Source organism: Mastigoproctus giganteus, chromosome 10 (genome assembly GCF_048544385.1).
Source record: "Mastigoproctus giganteus isolate SK-2022 chromosome 10, ASM4854438v1, whole genome shotgun sequence".
Lineage (NCBI taxonomy): Eukaryota > Metazoa > Arthropoda > Arachnida > Uropygi > Thelyphonidae > Mastigoproctus > Mastigoproctus giganteus.
Window position 1 is genome coordinate 8,787,958 of NC_143584.1, and position 15,626 is coordinate 8,803,583.

At 36.6% G+C, this 15,626-nt stretch overlaps 1 protein-coding gene across 1 annotated transcript in view; it reads left to right on the top strand.

The window, feature by feature from the left end:
• Window positions 1-15,626, top strand: part of LOC150078672 (uncharacterized) — a 292,422-nt gene that overhangs the window by 166,746 nt on the left and 110,050 nt on the right. Inside the window, exon 5 of the mRNA XM_090382317.1 lies at window positions 3,142-3,208. Coding sequence (XP_090238443.1) covers window positions 3,142-3,208 — 67 coding nt within the window. The remainder of the gene's footprint in view (window positions 1-3,141; window positions 3,209-15,626) is intronic.

Below are 15,626 nucleotides of genomic sequence, written 5' to 3' on the forward strand. Positions count from 1 at the left end.
AAATTACAATCTACAGAAGTTCAAGTCCAATATCAACAAATATCTTCTTTCGTCTTCTCAACCTCCAACCCAAGCACGGTACTAAGTAATATAAGAGGTTCTAATACCTCTCGTGTTTGGGGTTCTCATAAAAAAAAAAAAAAAATCTATGTTTACACGGTCGCAGAACCTGAATATCCTAATGACACCGACATTTTGGACAGTTTTTCAAAAAAAAAGAAAAGAAAAGAAAAAATTCAAATTTAAGAACTAGTGACAATACCGATGACGAGAGACTGAAAACGAGGACAATGAAGGTATAATCCTTCTAAACATGAATTGTTGTAATTTGGTGAAAGCGAAGTTAGAAAATCATCAGTTAGGTTACAGTTAAATGAAAGGTATGCAATTCATGGATACCTATTTGATAAGAAGGTTTCGGAATAATTTGATGAATGCTAGGAGTACCAGTTTCATAGTGAATGTGAATGAGGATTTTCACAAATGAATCTGATCGTCAGCCCAACCAGCCCTTCGTTGATGACAAAAACAGTTTCTTCACTGCTGTTTCTTAAAATTGTAGAGCCGCAACTGACCCGCTTCAATCCAGAAAAATATGTCATTTCATGGCTGCTTCGGAAATGTCATTCAACAACCAACACACAAAGAGGAAGAAAAGAAGTCGGCAACCTGTGGCTTGCGAGCCGTATGCAGCTCTATTAACAAAGGCACGTGATGCAAGAAAGCAAGCTTATATAGCATCAGTCAAAAAAAAAAAAAACCCCTTATTTCACCCATCCACTCACTCCAAATATTTGTCAAGTTCTGCCTTGAATCTATCAACTTCTACAACAACAGATGGAAGTTTGTTCCAGCAATCAACCACCCGCTGGCTAAAGGCAAACTTCTGCACATCTATCCTACAAGTGTCTTTCCTCAATTTGAATTTATGCCCTCTCAGGCGATTATTCTGAGCAAGAGGAAGAATCCCATCAGCATTGAGCAAGCTCAAACCATTCAAGGATTTATACACCTCAATCACGTTACTGTGGTTCTTTAACTTTACAGCTCACATGAAACAATTTGAAATGGAGTTCAAGAGGACTTAAAAATCAAGGACATGTGAAGTGGAAATAAAATGCCTTAAAACTTGAAATTGAGGATTTGTGTAGAATTGCAAGGCTGCCTTTGCAATTCTACACAAATGGACGGTGATAGATGAGTTTAAAATGCAGACCAAATTGTGTTCGATGCGTGGAGTAGCTTACCGGACTCGTATAAATTTGAAAATATTTGCGTTTGGACCTCTCTGTTTTTGGTTCTATGTATTTCTGCGAGTAAATATTTTTGAACATGAACTATATTAAAAATAAATCAAGAAACTGTCGTCTGAACAATGCGAGCATGTTTAAAGCTCAGCATGTTTAATTATGACATACTCAGATGATGTTGAGAGACTTGCTCAAGAAGTTGAGCGAGTCTTTCAACATCAAAATTCACATTAATTTGTACCTAATTGGATGTTTGTTACGTTTTTTCAGTATTAATAAATAATATTTCAAAATATATTTTTTAATATATTCCCACTTCCCACTATTCCATTTCTTAAACAACTCTCACCTCCCCCCACTCCTAGTTTGAGCTGAAGTGTGACTCTTCGGATTCTCTCTCTCTCTCTTTTTTAATTAGATCAAAAATGGCTCTTCACTCAATAAAGGTTGCAGCCTGTTGGCATAGGGTGTTTATGCCAACTTATTTTACGCACATTTTACTTATTTTTTTATATACTTGAATAATAAATTTATGCTTAATAAACTGTGTTAATATACTTAATTTGTTGTTCTTATTCTTAAAACATTACTACTAAAGTAACAATATCAGAAAAAAAAATTTTTAGAGTACTTTTCGTATTCTTTTAATTTTCAATTTTTCCTGATAGCAAAGAATGAGTACTGGCACACGTTTTTTTACAAAAAAAGCACTGGAAATAAGTGACCATCATTGACCTCATGAAAGGCAAACTCCAACGTGTTTGCGCATGATGTGCGGATGGAAGAGCATGTTGCTTGACGTGTAAATCTAAAGTACAACGAGTGGACCCCTCGTATGATGAATCACGCTGACTACATGAAATCTTGTATACAAGATCATTTACCTGTGCCGAGCAAGAAGGAAGAACTGTGATTTTTTTAATATATTATGTAGCTTCTGCATGGGCCTGGCTATAATTTTGAATTCAGTATTTCTAAAACGTAGTCAGTGTGATTCATCATACGAGGGGGTCCACTCGCTGTACTTTAGATTTATGTGTCAAGCAATATGCTGAATTGCTTGACATTACGTGTCAGGCAACGTGAAAGGCCAACTCCGATGTGCAGACGCATCGGAGTTGGCCTTTCATGCGGTCAGTGATGGCCATGTATTCCTATTCAATAAAGCAGAAATTTTAAACTTACAACACAATTACATAAAATTATTGATCACTGAAATGCTTGAAATGAAACTACACAAATTCTATCAATGTGCGATGCCCTTACCTAATTTTGGATTTCTGCTGTTTTTTACGCATGTGTTAATACAAATAATCTCTCTATTTTAAGAGCCACACACACAAGCACTTTGCGATATTCCCATCCTGTGAACACAGTGATCAGCCAAAAAGTGTGGTCTGCTTAAGGAAGGGAAACAGCTGTGCATTTCGTGTAATTTGAATGTTCATCCAAATTTGAATTGTGATTTTAATCTTTTTTAATAGTGATTTTAATTATTTATTCTGACACAGTGTCTTCTCTTCTCACACTCATGGTCTTGCTGCGGTGGTTTGATGTGTTTCGGGGTTGGGTTTGGGGCTCTCGGCTTTCAATTCCGTTGCATGTCGAATTTGGTCGTATCTCTATGAGTGAGGGAATTCGTTAATTCATTTTTTTCATCTTATTTTTTTCGTTACATTTGGAGAGAATTGGCTGGAAGCATTCCACAAAAAAGATTGAGGTAATCTTACTTTTTTTTTATATATTGAAAAATCATGGAAGTTATTGAGCCTTGCAGCTCTGAAATTTTTTATTATATCTGTTGTGTATAAGTGTTCTGTGTAATAGAAATTACAGCTGTTATATTGTAAATTAAAAAAAAAAAAACATTTTATTATTACTATTTATTTAGCTAATGCATTTATCTCCCGAAGAAGCTCGTGGTAGCATGTCAGACAAATATATTCCCTCATTGCCAAGTAAGTGTTTATGAAGAGGAAACATAGCTTGTTAACAAACACAGTCGATTCCAGTTATTTGGGACACATCGGGACTAGTGCATTTTGGCTCAATTAAGCGGCTGCCCCAATTATCTGAAGTTTCACATAAATAGTTAAAAATACAATGCGTCCCCTTTACAATTGATTCACTGTACAATCAAATCACGTTACGATGGAGTCACCATTGTAAAGTACTGTTCAGTATACGATGTGTAATAAGCACCAGTCATTGTGATCACGTTTGTGAATTGAATTTTAATTCAATTAAACAGCAATTCTAATTAGGGAAAATAGGAGGAATATTATCCACAGGCTATAAGAGTAAAGTATATTAAGTACAGATTTACCCTTTATTACCTTACAAATTAAAAAATTAAGTGATATGTGAAATTCGGAAGAATATACGTGATAATTGGAAGAATTAATACATACTGTAATATGTACATACTAACTAAACTAGTTGACATTTCTGTTCACTGTTATTTGTGGGTGGGAATTAAAATTTAAAACGGTAAAAAGTTAAGCAATCAATAACAAAGAACACGGCACACACAAATTGCAAGTAACACAATATGCACAAGTGAGAACGGAGTAACAAATTACAAATCTTTAAAAATAGGAATGAAGAGAAGATTATGAAAATTAATTTTTTTATATGATTGAAGATTCCATAGAATGTGTAAACAAACCCATTTTACCATAATAACCCACAGAATTCCAGCTGTTGGTATTATCCCAAATTCAATAAGATCAAGTTTACTATCAGTTTATGATAGATTTCACTAACACAAAAGCCCAATAAACAGGCGACTTCTAATTGTTTTTATTGTTTTATGGTTATGACCTCCAGAAATCTGACTGAACTACGTGGTATGGTCGGAGACAATTGTAGGGTAATCTTCAGTGCTGCGGTCTCCTGCCCCGATTAAACGGCATTTTGTCCCAATTAAGCGAAGTAAACTCTGGCTATTTTCTCTATTGGGTTCTGTTTTTTAAGATTTGCCCCGATTAACCGGTGGCCCAAATAACTGGAATCCACTGTATTATATAATCATGTCTGGATGTTTAGTTAATGAGAATTTATAGTTAATAAATTTATGATTTATAACTGCTTTTTAATGTTTTACTGAAGGGAAATATTAAAAATGATAACCCATTTACCTATTTTTTTTTTCCCCCAGCCCCTATTTTAGTCTCATCGCTGCTTCAGGGCTTGCTTCAGCTGTCTTCATATGGTTTATGTTGTTTTAACAAAGTGTGTCGTTTCTGCTGTCACTGTACCCACATTAGTAAAATATTTTTGCCAATCCTGCTTATTTTGGTCTTTATATTTTCGTCAGGATTGCTTTAATTTTCTTTGCTGCTTAAATGAATATTGATTGATGTAATTTTATTTTGGTTAAATAGTGAAGTCTCTTCATATGATTTTTATTTCATATCACTATTGGACGGATGGATATGGAGTGTATGGTTGGCCAAGAAGAGATGGAAGTTGATAAGTTGCAACTTATCAATTTCCATATCTCTTCTTCCCCTTCCATATAATTTATGATTCAGAGACAGAATTTTAAAGAGAAACTTGATCAGCTAAGGTTCTTCTGTGACATTGACAGTTTTGAAATGAAAGTATACAGAATGATTGATAGAAGTATAATGGAAAATTCCTAGAAGAGAGATACCTTGAGGTTATGCTGGATAGTTTCTTTATTAGAGTGAATCTTCCTATATGGATTCCAAACAACAGAGGCATAGTTGATGTCTTTTTAGAAAGACAATGTCTAAATTTTTATCCTCAAATTATAGAATACTTCCTAAGGATGACATTTATGAATTTATGATTTTAGTAATTTTTCCTGAAGTATTTAGGTTGACTAATACTTGATGATCTGGAAAGTTTGATAGAAGAGCAAAGTGCAGGATGGTGCTCTCAAGAGAAGACTGCTATGCTGCTGGAGTCCAAAACTACTTATATATTTGAAAAGCAATCTAGTTTTTGTTGAATTGTGGTACAGATATTAATGCGCTGACCGGTAAAGTGCCTGCCTGGCAACCCAAAGGTCGCGGGTTCGATTCCTGCCTTGGATCACAGTAAAATGCAAAAACTTTGGGAGGTGCATTATGGCCATAGAAGCTGATGCACCAACAACTAACAAGGAGAAAGAAAGATATTAATGCAGCTTGCTGTGTATTAAAATTAAACTGTTTAGTATCAAAAATCCTTGTGATACTGTTTTGGAGAGAAACTATTGGGGTGTGGTACTAGTAATAGTATTTGCCATATAGTGCAAGAAAGCCATAGGTTTTTGCTGCACCGTCAAAAAAAAAAAAAAAAAATTCAGAGGATTGAATCTTTGGAAATATGGTGCTGAATAATTATAAGGCCGTTACCAGTAATCGAGGTAAGTGAAAGAAAAAACGAACAAGACAAATAAGTGTTTTCTGCTGTGGACTTGAAAGATTTTTTGTAATACTTTTGCAGTTATTCAAAGTTAACATTGCAAAAGGGTGATCTTTGTTGTGCATGAGGTAAGAAGAGAATTTCTATTGATGATGAGTTGTTGTGTTATGTTTTCAGACTTTCTAGAAGAGATAATGTTTGGTCTTTCTTTGAACAGGTTAACTAATTCTCCTGGAAGCCACAACAAACATGGGATTCAAACAGTCTAATGATTAGCCGAAGGACAAGTAATGACAAAGGAGGAGTAAGATAGGAAACAGATTTTCACTGCACAAATGTCGATAGATATTTTATACTCAGAAGCAAAAAGATTTTTGATGTTGTTTAAAAGTTGGTTGTGGGACCCGGTATGGAAAGAAAGATTTTTGTCATTATGCACATACTTAGCATTAGCATTAGAAGAGGCATGTGTTGCAAGAAAGAAAGCTTGTATAGCATCAGCCAAGGTGGGGGGGGGGAAACCTTCCCATTTCACTCATCCATTCACTCCAAAAGTTTGCTTAGTTTAGCCTTGAATTTATTTAAGCTGACAACTTCCACTACAACAAATGGAAGTTTGTTCCAACTATCAACCATCTGCTGATTAAAGGCAAATTTCCACACATATATTTTACAGTTGGTTCAGTTTCCTCAGTTTGAATTTATGTCCAGAGTAAACTCATCAGCATTGAGCTTGCTCAAACCAATCAAAGCCTTATACACCTCAGTTAGGTCACCTGCGAGGTGACCTAACTGAGGTGTATAATGTACCCTTCACTGATCTTACAATATAATGGATACACTATTGCAGAGCCATCTGCAATAGCCAATGCTCTTGGGGAAACATTCTCAAACATATCTGGAATATTTTCCTATTCCCCAGAGTTCTTGGTCCTGAAACATAAAAAGAAAAACAGTCACTAAATTTCACACCGAAAGGCCTTTGTCCCTACAACGTGCTTTTCACTCCGTAGGAACTAAAAGGAGCTCTATCTTTCCAAGGCAAGTGCTGTTGGATCAGATGGCATTCGTTATGAAATGCTTAAACACCTCTCACCAACATCTATGGATGGCCTGCTTGTTCTGTATAACAGAATCTATATAAAAGAAAGCAATTTCTGGGTTCCTGGCACGTGGCAATTGTGCTTGCCTTTACAAAGCCAGGAAAGGATCCTAAATTCCCTACTAATTACCGTCCTATAGCTCTGACTAGCTGTCTATGCAAAATCGTAGAGAGAATGGTTAATTTTGAGTTAATGTGTATTTAGAATCGAATGATCTTCTCTCCAGCATCCAGTGCAGCTTCTGAAAAAACAGATCGACTCTTGATCACTTAATTAGACTGGAAACATGCATCCGGGATGCTTTCCTAAAACGAGAACATTTGGTGTCAGTGTTCTTTGATATGGAGAAAATGTATGACACAACTTGGAGATTCGGCATCTTAAAAGATTTGCATAGCCTTAGTCTTAGAGGGCATCTCCCTATTTTTATTAAAAACTTTCTTGCCAACCGATCTTTCCAAGTTATATTAAAGGAGGCGGCAAAGCAACTAAGTAAACCCTTAGTCGTAATTATGAGAGCATCCTTGGACTCGGGAGGTTCCCACGGACTGGAGATGTGCAAATGTATCTCCAATTCACAAAGGGGGATCGAAGGGTGACACGAGTAATTACAGACCAGTTAGTTGAACTTCTGTTCCGGGTAAAATAATGGAGTCACTGATTAAAGATGCATTGCAGGATCATCTAGACAAGACTGCAGCAATAATTCAGAAACAGCATGGGTTTGTTAAGGGAAAGTCTTGTCTGTCAAATTTGATAGGATATTATGATGTGGTTACAAAGGAACTGGATGCGAAAAATAATTTTGATATCATATATTTGGATTTCAGGAAAGCTTTTGACACTGTTGCGCATGGAAGACTGTTGTACAAATTGGAGCAGAATGGTATTAAGGGTAAGTTGCTACAATGGATAAAAGGATGGTTAAGTGTTAGAAGGCAGAGGGTGGTAATCAATGGGTGCTGCTCTTCTTGGACTAATGTTATTAGTGGAGTCCCACAGGGTTCGGTGTTAGGTCCACTGTTGTTTTGTATATTTATCAATGATATTGATGAAGGTATATCAGGCTTAATGTCGAAGTTTGCAGATGATACAAAAGTTGGCAGGGTTGTTAATGACAGTAATGGCAGTGTGCTACTGCAACAGGATCTGGATAATTTGGGCATATGGGCTAAGAAGTGGCAACTGAAGTTTAACCTTGACAAATGCAAAGTACTATATATGGGTAGAAGTAACCCCATAGAGACGTACCAACTGTGTGATAGAAAGGTGGTAGAAAATGAAAAAGACCTGGGAGTAATTGTGCAGGCAGATATGAAGTTTTCTGAGCAATGCAGACAGGCTGCCAGGGCAGGTCATGGGGTTTTGTCAATGATATATAGGAATTTTGCTAGCAGGGAAAAGGAGGTGATTATCCCTCTGTATAAGGCAATGGTCAGGCCACGCCTTGAGTACTGCGTACAGGTCTGGAGGCCTCATTTTAGGAAGGATGTAGATTTACTTAAGCGTGTACAGAGAAGGGCAACAAGATTGGTGAGGGGGAACGAAGGGATCCTCTTACCAAGAGAGGCTTAAGTTCTGCAAATTGCAGTGGCTGGAGACTAGGCACCTGCGCGGTGATCTGATTGAGGTATATAGGGCCTTGAATGGGTTGAGCACGCTGAATTCTGATGGGATCCTTCCACTTGTTCAGATTACAAACCTAAGGGGGCATAAATTCAAATTAAGAAAAGACAGATGTAGAATAGATGTGCGGAAATTTGCCTTTAGCCAACGGGTGGTTAATTGCTGGAACAAACTTCCATCTGTCGTTGTGGAAGTTGATAGGTTGAATAAATTTAAGGAGGAACTGGGCAGGCATTTGGAGGGAATGGTGTGGTGTTTTTTTTTTTTTTTTTTTTTGGCTGATGCTGCATAAGCTCATACATTTGCTTTCTTGCATCACATGCCACTACTACTACTACTAGTTCGTGTGGGATCTTTACTCTCTCACTCCTTTGCCGAGAGGAGGGAGTACCACAAGGATCAGTATTAAGTGTCACGCTTTTTGCCATCAAAGTAAATTCCATCACAGAACAGCTTCCTACAACTGTAAACAGTGCCCTCTATGTTGATGACTTTAGCATATTTTGTCAGTCATACAACATGAGGGTTATTGAAAGACAACTGCAACAAGCCATTAGTTGCCTTAATTCCTGGGCACTTGCTTATGGATTCAGGTTCTCGCTGCAGAAGACTGAGTACACTTTTGTCGTAAGTGTAATCTTCATCCTGAACCTGATTTAAGGCTCGGACAAAATGCTATTCCAGTAGTGTCAGACACAAAATTCTTGGGACTCGTGTTTGATAAAAAGTTGACCTTTCTAGAACATATTCGTCAACTCCGTACAAAGTGCACAAGAGGACTAAATATTCTTCATACTCTCTCTCTCTCTCTCCTCTACGCGCTGGGGGAGCAGACAGTTGTGCACCTTACTACGTATTTATCGTGCACTTGTACGATCCAAACTAGATTTCGGGTCCTAGGTATCGTCAGCCAGAGACAGTGTCCTTCGATCGCTGTACCCTGTCCACCATCAGGCTATCCGTATCACTACTGGAGCATTTCGAACATCTCCTGTCCAGAGCTTATACGTCGAAGCAAACGAACCACTGTTATCATTTCGACATAAGCAGTTGTCTTTAAACTATGCTTTAAAACTGAAATCCCTGCCAGACCATCCTACGTGGACATCCGTTTTTGAGTCATGTTGGGAAAATTTGTACAATACCCGTCAGACTGCCAACCGACCTTTTGGTATTCTTGTCCAAGAGCTACACAGAGTTTAACATCATGGTAGACAAGGTTGCATAAACACCAAAGCAAACTCTTCCACCCTGGCATGCTCATACCCATCATCGACTTTTCCCTTAAGAAATGGGTAAAGTCTGAGATTCCATCATCTGTCTACCTGCAGCTCTATTCAGCACACCGAGTTGAGCACTCCGACTTCCTGCCAGTTTACACAGACAGCTCGAAGTTGGAATTATGTGTAGGATCTGCTGTTGTCTTTCCGGACACTATAATATCTCAGCAGATTCTTCCTGAATCCAGCATATACACTGCAGAGCTGCATACTGTAGAGTTAGCTTTGGATCACATTCGAACTTGTCAATGCCAAAGGTCAATAATATATTCTGATTTGAGTGAATTACAAGCTTTATCTTTGAGACAACTCCCATACAGTTCTCTGTCGGGTTCAGCAGAAGATACATTCTCTTCATGAACACAAGTTTGATATCCACTTCTGTTGGATTCCTAGCCACATGGGGAAAGGATTTGGCTGACACTGCAGGCAAATCAGCAGCTCCCACTAATAATCTTTGCCTGTCAGTCCTCTATACAGACTACAGGCAAATAATACACAATATTTCCAATGGCAAGAACTATGGCATAGAGAGAGAACAAATAAATTATACCAGATAAAGCCTGTAATAGAAACACAGCAGTCCAATCTGCACAGGAATCATAGCGAGGAAGTTCTTGCTCGACTCCACATAGGACACAGTCATCTAACACATTCGTTTCTGCTGAGGGCAGATGACCCTCATATGTGCGAGTCTTGTGACACCAATTTATCAATAAAGCATATTTTAATAGATTGCATTGATTTTACCCATGTTTGCAATATATTATTTTACCTTTTTACTCATCCAACTGGGCCTTATACACTCAGTCAGATTTTATCAGACAACCATGTGTCTGATAAGTTTTTAGAAGCTATTAATATATACACACATATCTAAATTGGATAATTTACTTTTAAACTTCTGCTGCTTTATATATATATATATATATATATATATATATAAATAACAGTTTGACGAGGTAACCTTTTTAAAGGTTACCAGAATTTATCTTTGTTGATATTTTAATCTTTTCTTGGAGCTGTATAACCATAGTCGTTTTTGTGCCAGTAAAATCAAAATCAATCAATCAATCTTATGTATTTCTTGAAAATTACAATCAACAGAAGTCCAGTGTCAACAAGTGTCTTTTTTCAATCTTCAACCCATGCATGGTACTAAGTACTATAGGTTCTAAAAAAACAAGTACCTGTACATAACAGTGGTCCTTGAGAATCAAAAAAAAAAATTAGTATGGATAACATATTTATTTAATGTGATATACTGTAAGATAATATACTAATTATAAGGAATTGTGGGAAATGTGGTTTCTTTCTTTGGCAATTCTTTACTTTTTATTTAATTTGATTTTACTTTATTGTTTATTATTAGTTATATTTTGTAGTTTACAATAATATACCTATGCAGATTTAAGCAGATACCATTATAGAATTTTTAGTGTGAACCCTCTGGAACACTTTTGCAAACCACCGGTTGGGAACCGCTGCTCTTGGTGATGTTGCAGATGAACTCAACATTTTATTAGGTGGTAGATGACTTTCATCAACCGGTGAAATACCACCACTTTGCTTATTGGAGGCTTGAAGTGGTGAAACCCATGTTTTGTCTCTAGAGCAAAGTTTCCGGTATCTCCCCCCCCATACTTCTCCTTCAACCCATGCTTTTTTAACCCAAGCACGGTACTAAGTACTATAGGTTCTAATACCTCTCGTGTTTGGGGTTCACATAAAAAAAAAAAAAAAAAAAACCTCAACAGTTACTTTGCATCGATATTTACAGAAGAAAAAACCCTTTGTCAATGAGAAATTATGGGAGTGGAGTTGAAAAATATGTAATTAATGATATTGAAATTTCACATGATTATTAAATGGAAAAACTTTCAAGCGTACAGGCCAGTAAGGCTCCTGGGGTGGATGGCATATTCTCTATAATTTTAAGAGAGGTGGCAAGTGAGTGCATTGAACCATCGAACCCAATTATGAGAGCATCACTGGACTCAGGAGAGATTCCATTGGATTCGAAAAGTGCCAATGTATGTCCAATACATAAAGGCAGTTCTAATGGTGTAGTGGGAAATTACCAACCGGTCACTCTAACTTCAGTAGTAGGGAGAATCATGGAAACAGTGATCAAAGGTGGAATTCAGGATCATTTAGATAGAAATGGAATTCTGAAGGATATGCAGCATGGTTGAAAAGGGAAAGTCATGTTTAACAAATCTGATTAGCTATTTTGACAGGGTCACTTACGAGCTAGATTTAGGGAATAATTTTGACATTGTTTATTTAGATTTCATTGTTTATTTAGACTGAGCATTTGACTCAGTCGTACATGGGCAAATACTTTATAATGTGGAATAGGTTGGAATCACGGGGGAAACCCTTAGATGGTTAGCAGGATGGCTTCAGGACATGAGGAAGAGGGGTTGTGATAAATGGTTATTCTTCAGATTGGGGTGATGTAAGAAGTTGAGTTCCCCAGGAATTCCGTTTCTTATATTAACTGTGGGTTGCACAGCTTGGATACTTGATTATTATTATTAGCCATATGGTACGAGGAAGCCTGAGGCTTATGCTGTACAGAGAGAGAGAGAGAGAGAGAGAGAGAGAGAGAGAGAGAGAGAGAGAGAGAGAGAGAGAGAGAGAGAGAGAGAGAGAGAGAGAGAGAGAAGTAGAAAGGAATCACCAAGAAAGGGAAGAATGATGATATCCAGCTTAGGACCCTGGGTAAGCCAAGCCCATACTCACCAGATGTGAGCCCCTGGGGAAATGATTGAGGTGTTTAAGGCTCTAAGCGGCAAAAGTAAAATTATTGAGGGTGGAATTTTCACGATTTAAAATGATTCTAGAACTAGGGACCATAAACTCAACTTACTTACAAGGGGTGGGGGATTGTTTAGACTGGATTGCAGGAAGTTTTATTTTAGCCAGTGAGTTATAAATTACTGAGATAAATTATCTGTATGGGTTGTAGAGGCTGACAGTTTCGGAAAATTCAAAGAAAGATCAGCTGGATAGTTACCTATTATGAGAGGAGGGAAATGCATAGGTTGTCTATTTCCTTTTTTTTTATTGTTATTCATTTTATTTAATTTTTTTATTATTATTATACTACTTTTTTTTTATTTTCTCTTTTTTTAATTTGTTTTTTTGTTGCTTGTGCAGCAATAAGCCTTAGGCTTCCTTGCACCATATGGCCTTTACATCCATCACACTAATACTGTGTGATGGATGATATAGGGGAGGTTGCCGGAGCTTCACCCTGGAGACTAAACATGGGTTTCACCACTTTGACCCACCAGTAAACAAAGTGGTGGTATTGTACCAGTTGAGAGTCATCTACCACTTAAAACAGTGGTCACGCTTACTGTGGATGACCTACTGAAGTCATTGTGCAAGATATGTATCTTACTCATGTAAGACTAAATATTTATAAAACTGAAGAAGAGTAACAACAATTAACTTTGAACTGGTAACAAACACTTAATTTGATTCTTAGTAGCATTGGCACCAGTCAGGTCCTGCACCATTAGTTAGGAAAAATAGTTGCAAAAATGATGCTATGGCACTTCAGTGAATTATCATGCTCAGGTCCATGTACATGATTCCTCTGTAAAAACTGTAAAAAATCACTTCAGAAACCAATGAAATGGTTGGTAGAAAAGGTTTGATTCTGATCTTCAACTAGTGTTTAGCACAGGATCAATATTTTTGAGAGGCACATGACAGGTTCTGCATCACTACCACAGGCTTAAGTTTCTTTAGGAAGAATAGGGTGATCCAGAGGTTAAAAGCTGTAGAGCCATAAGAAATAAGAACAGCCAAACTTGTTAAGTTATTAAGATCTGGTTGTCTTTTGTGAATTTTCCTATAATGTAAACCCATATAACTTCTGTCATTTATAGGACTTGAATATCCTTTCAGTCATGCTCTCAAATGTATAATAGTACCCATTATCTTTGCCATGTTCATCTGTCCACACGAAACAGCTTAGTGCCCGGTGAACAGATTTTCAGGAAATTTTTTATGTAGAAATAAATAAATTTAATAATTTAAGCCTTTTTTTAAAAATAAAGATTTGTTAATCTGGCAGAAATTTCAAATTTAATTTCATTAAATTTGAAAATTGCGCTGGCTTAACATTAATAGTACAACTGTTGTAATGGATACAGAGAAGGGTAACGAGATTGGAAGGTTTGCTCTTACCAAGAAAAGCTTCATTTCCACAAATTGCAGCATCTGGTGACTAGGCACCTGCGAGGTGATCCGATTGAGGTATTTAAGGTTTTGATTGGCTTGATGCTGATGGAATTCCTCCTGCTTGCCTGGATTATGCACATGAGGGGACAGAATTCAAAACGAGGAAGGATGATATTAATACACTTTTACACCATGATTATTACCTTTGTTAACAGCATCACATTCCAAAACTTCTGCCAGTCTTTTTATCATATGCACTACTCCTCTCAATGATCAGAATGCCCAAGGACATTATGAGGACATTCTTATCAGTTTAAGAGTATATTAATTGGTAGTTATCTCTTAATGGAAATAGTATATCTTTTTATGCAGTGATAGAAAAATATGGATAATGAAATTATTTTCATACTTGTCTCCCTCAAAATAATCCCCAATGGTCTGAATATGCTTGTTACAGCATTCTTACAGCTTTGGAAAAAGACTGAAAATTCATCTGCTCTGATGGTATTTAGTTATGCTCCCATATTCTTCTGTGTCCTCTCACCCCTTCCAAAGGAAGATATTAAAACATATTCACATGGTGTAACAGTGTATTTATTTTAACTTCTAAGAATAACTGACCATTAGACAGTGAGAGATGGGCTGGTTATTTTATTTTTTTATTATTATTATTATTATTTTTTTTTTTTGCAGATGCATAATAAGTTTGTTTGGTAGAATGCTGCTTACATCATTATGGCATTTTAATACTAATATTAAAATTTTCTTTAGCCAGAAAGTTGTTAATATTTAGAATAAGTTGCCTCCATTATGTAATTGAAGCGAGTAGTGTCTTGGCGAAATTGGAGGCCATATGAATGTTTTTTTATACAGGTGAAGAGAAATGCAGAAATTTTTCTGAATGCATTTGAATTTCGCACATTTCAATTTTTTTCTGGTACAGCAAAAGCTTGGTCACCTTGCATCATGTGGGCACTTCCTCCTGATTAATAAAAATTGATATGACACGTTTCACAGATCTGTGGTTTCATAAAATAAATTGCAACACCTATCTCACAATATAGTATCCAATCATTATTTTTGTAATATGCTTTACTTTTTCTGCTTGTATTTTAATAAAACTCGAAATAAAACATGCATTTTGCTGACCTTCAGCAATATAAAAAAATAAACAAATAGCAATCATTCATTGTTTATATATTTTGTTAAACATTATTCATTGTTAAAGTAATAACAAATAATAAACTCTTCAGAAAGCTATCATTTTTTTTTATGCACAGTGCTTGAACTGTGCATATAAAATGAATTTTTCTTTTCAGCATATCTATTTTGTTTTTACAATATTAATGACAAAGCAATGCTGAAACTAGCAGATCTGATAGCTTGATATACACTGAATGATCACTGAATTATGACCACCCCTATGAAAACTGAATGCGACCCATTTACCAAAGTATGAGAGTGCAGTAGTGGCATGTGATGCAAGAAAGCAAGTGTATGAGCTTATGCACCATCAGCCAAAAAAAAAAAAATCGCACCATTCCCTCCAAATGCCTGTCCAGTTCCTCCTTAAATTTATTCAACCTATCAACCTCCACAACAACAGATGGAAGTTTGTTCCACCAATTAACCACCCGCTGGCTAAAGGCAAATTTTCGCATATGTCTTCTACATTTGTCCTTTCTTAATTTGAATTTGTGCCCCCTTAGGTTCGTAATCTGAACAAGTGGAAGGATCCCATCAGAATTCAGCATGCTCAACCCATTCAAGGCCTTATACACCTCAATCAG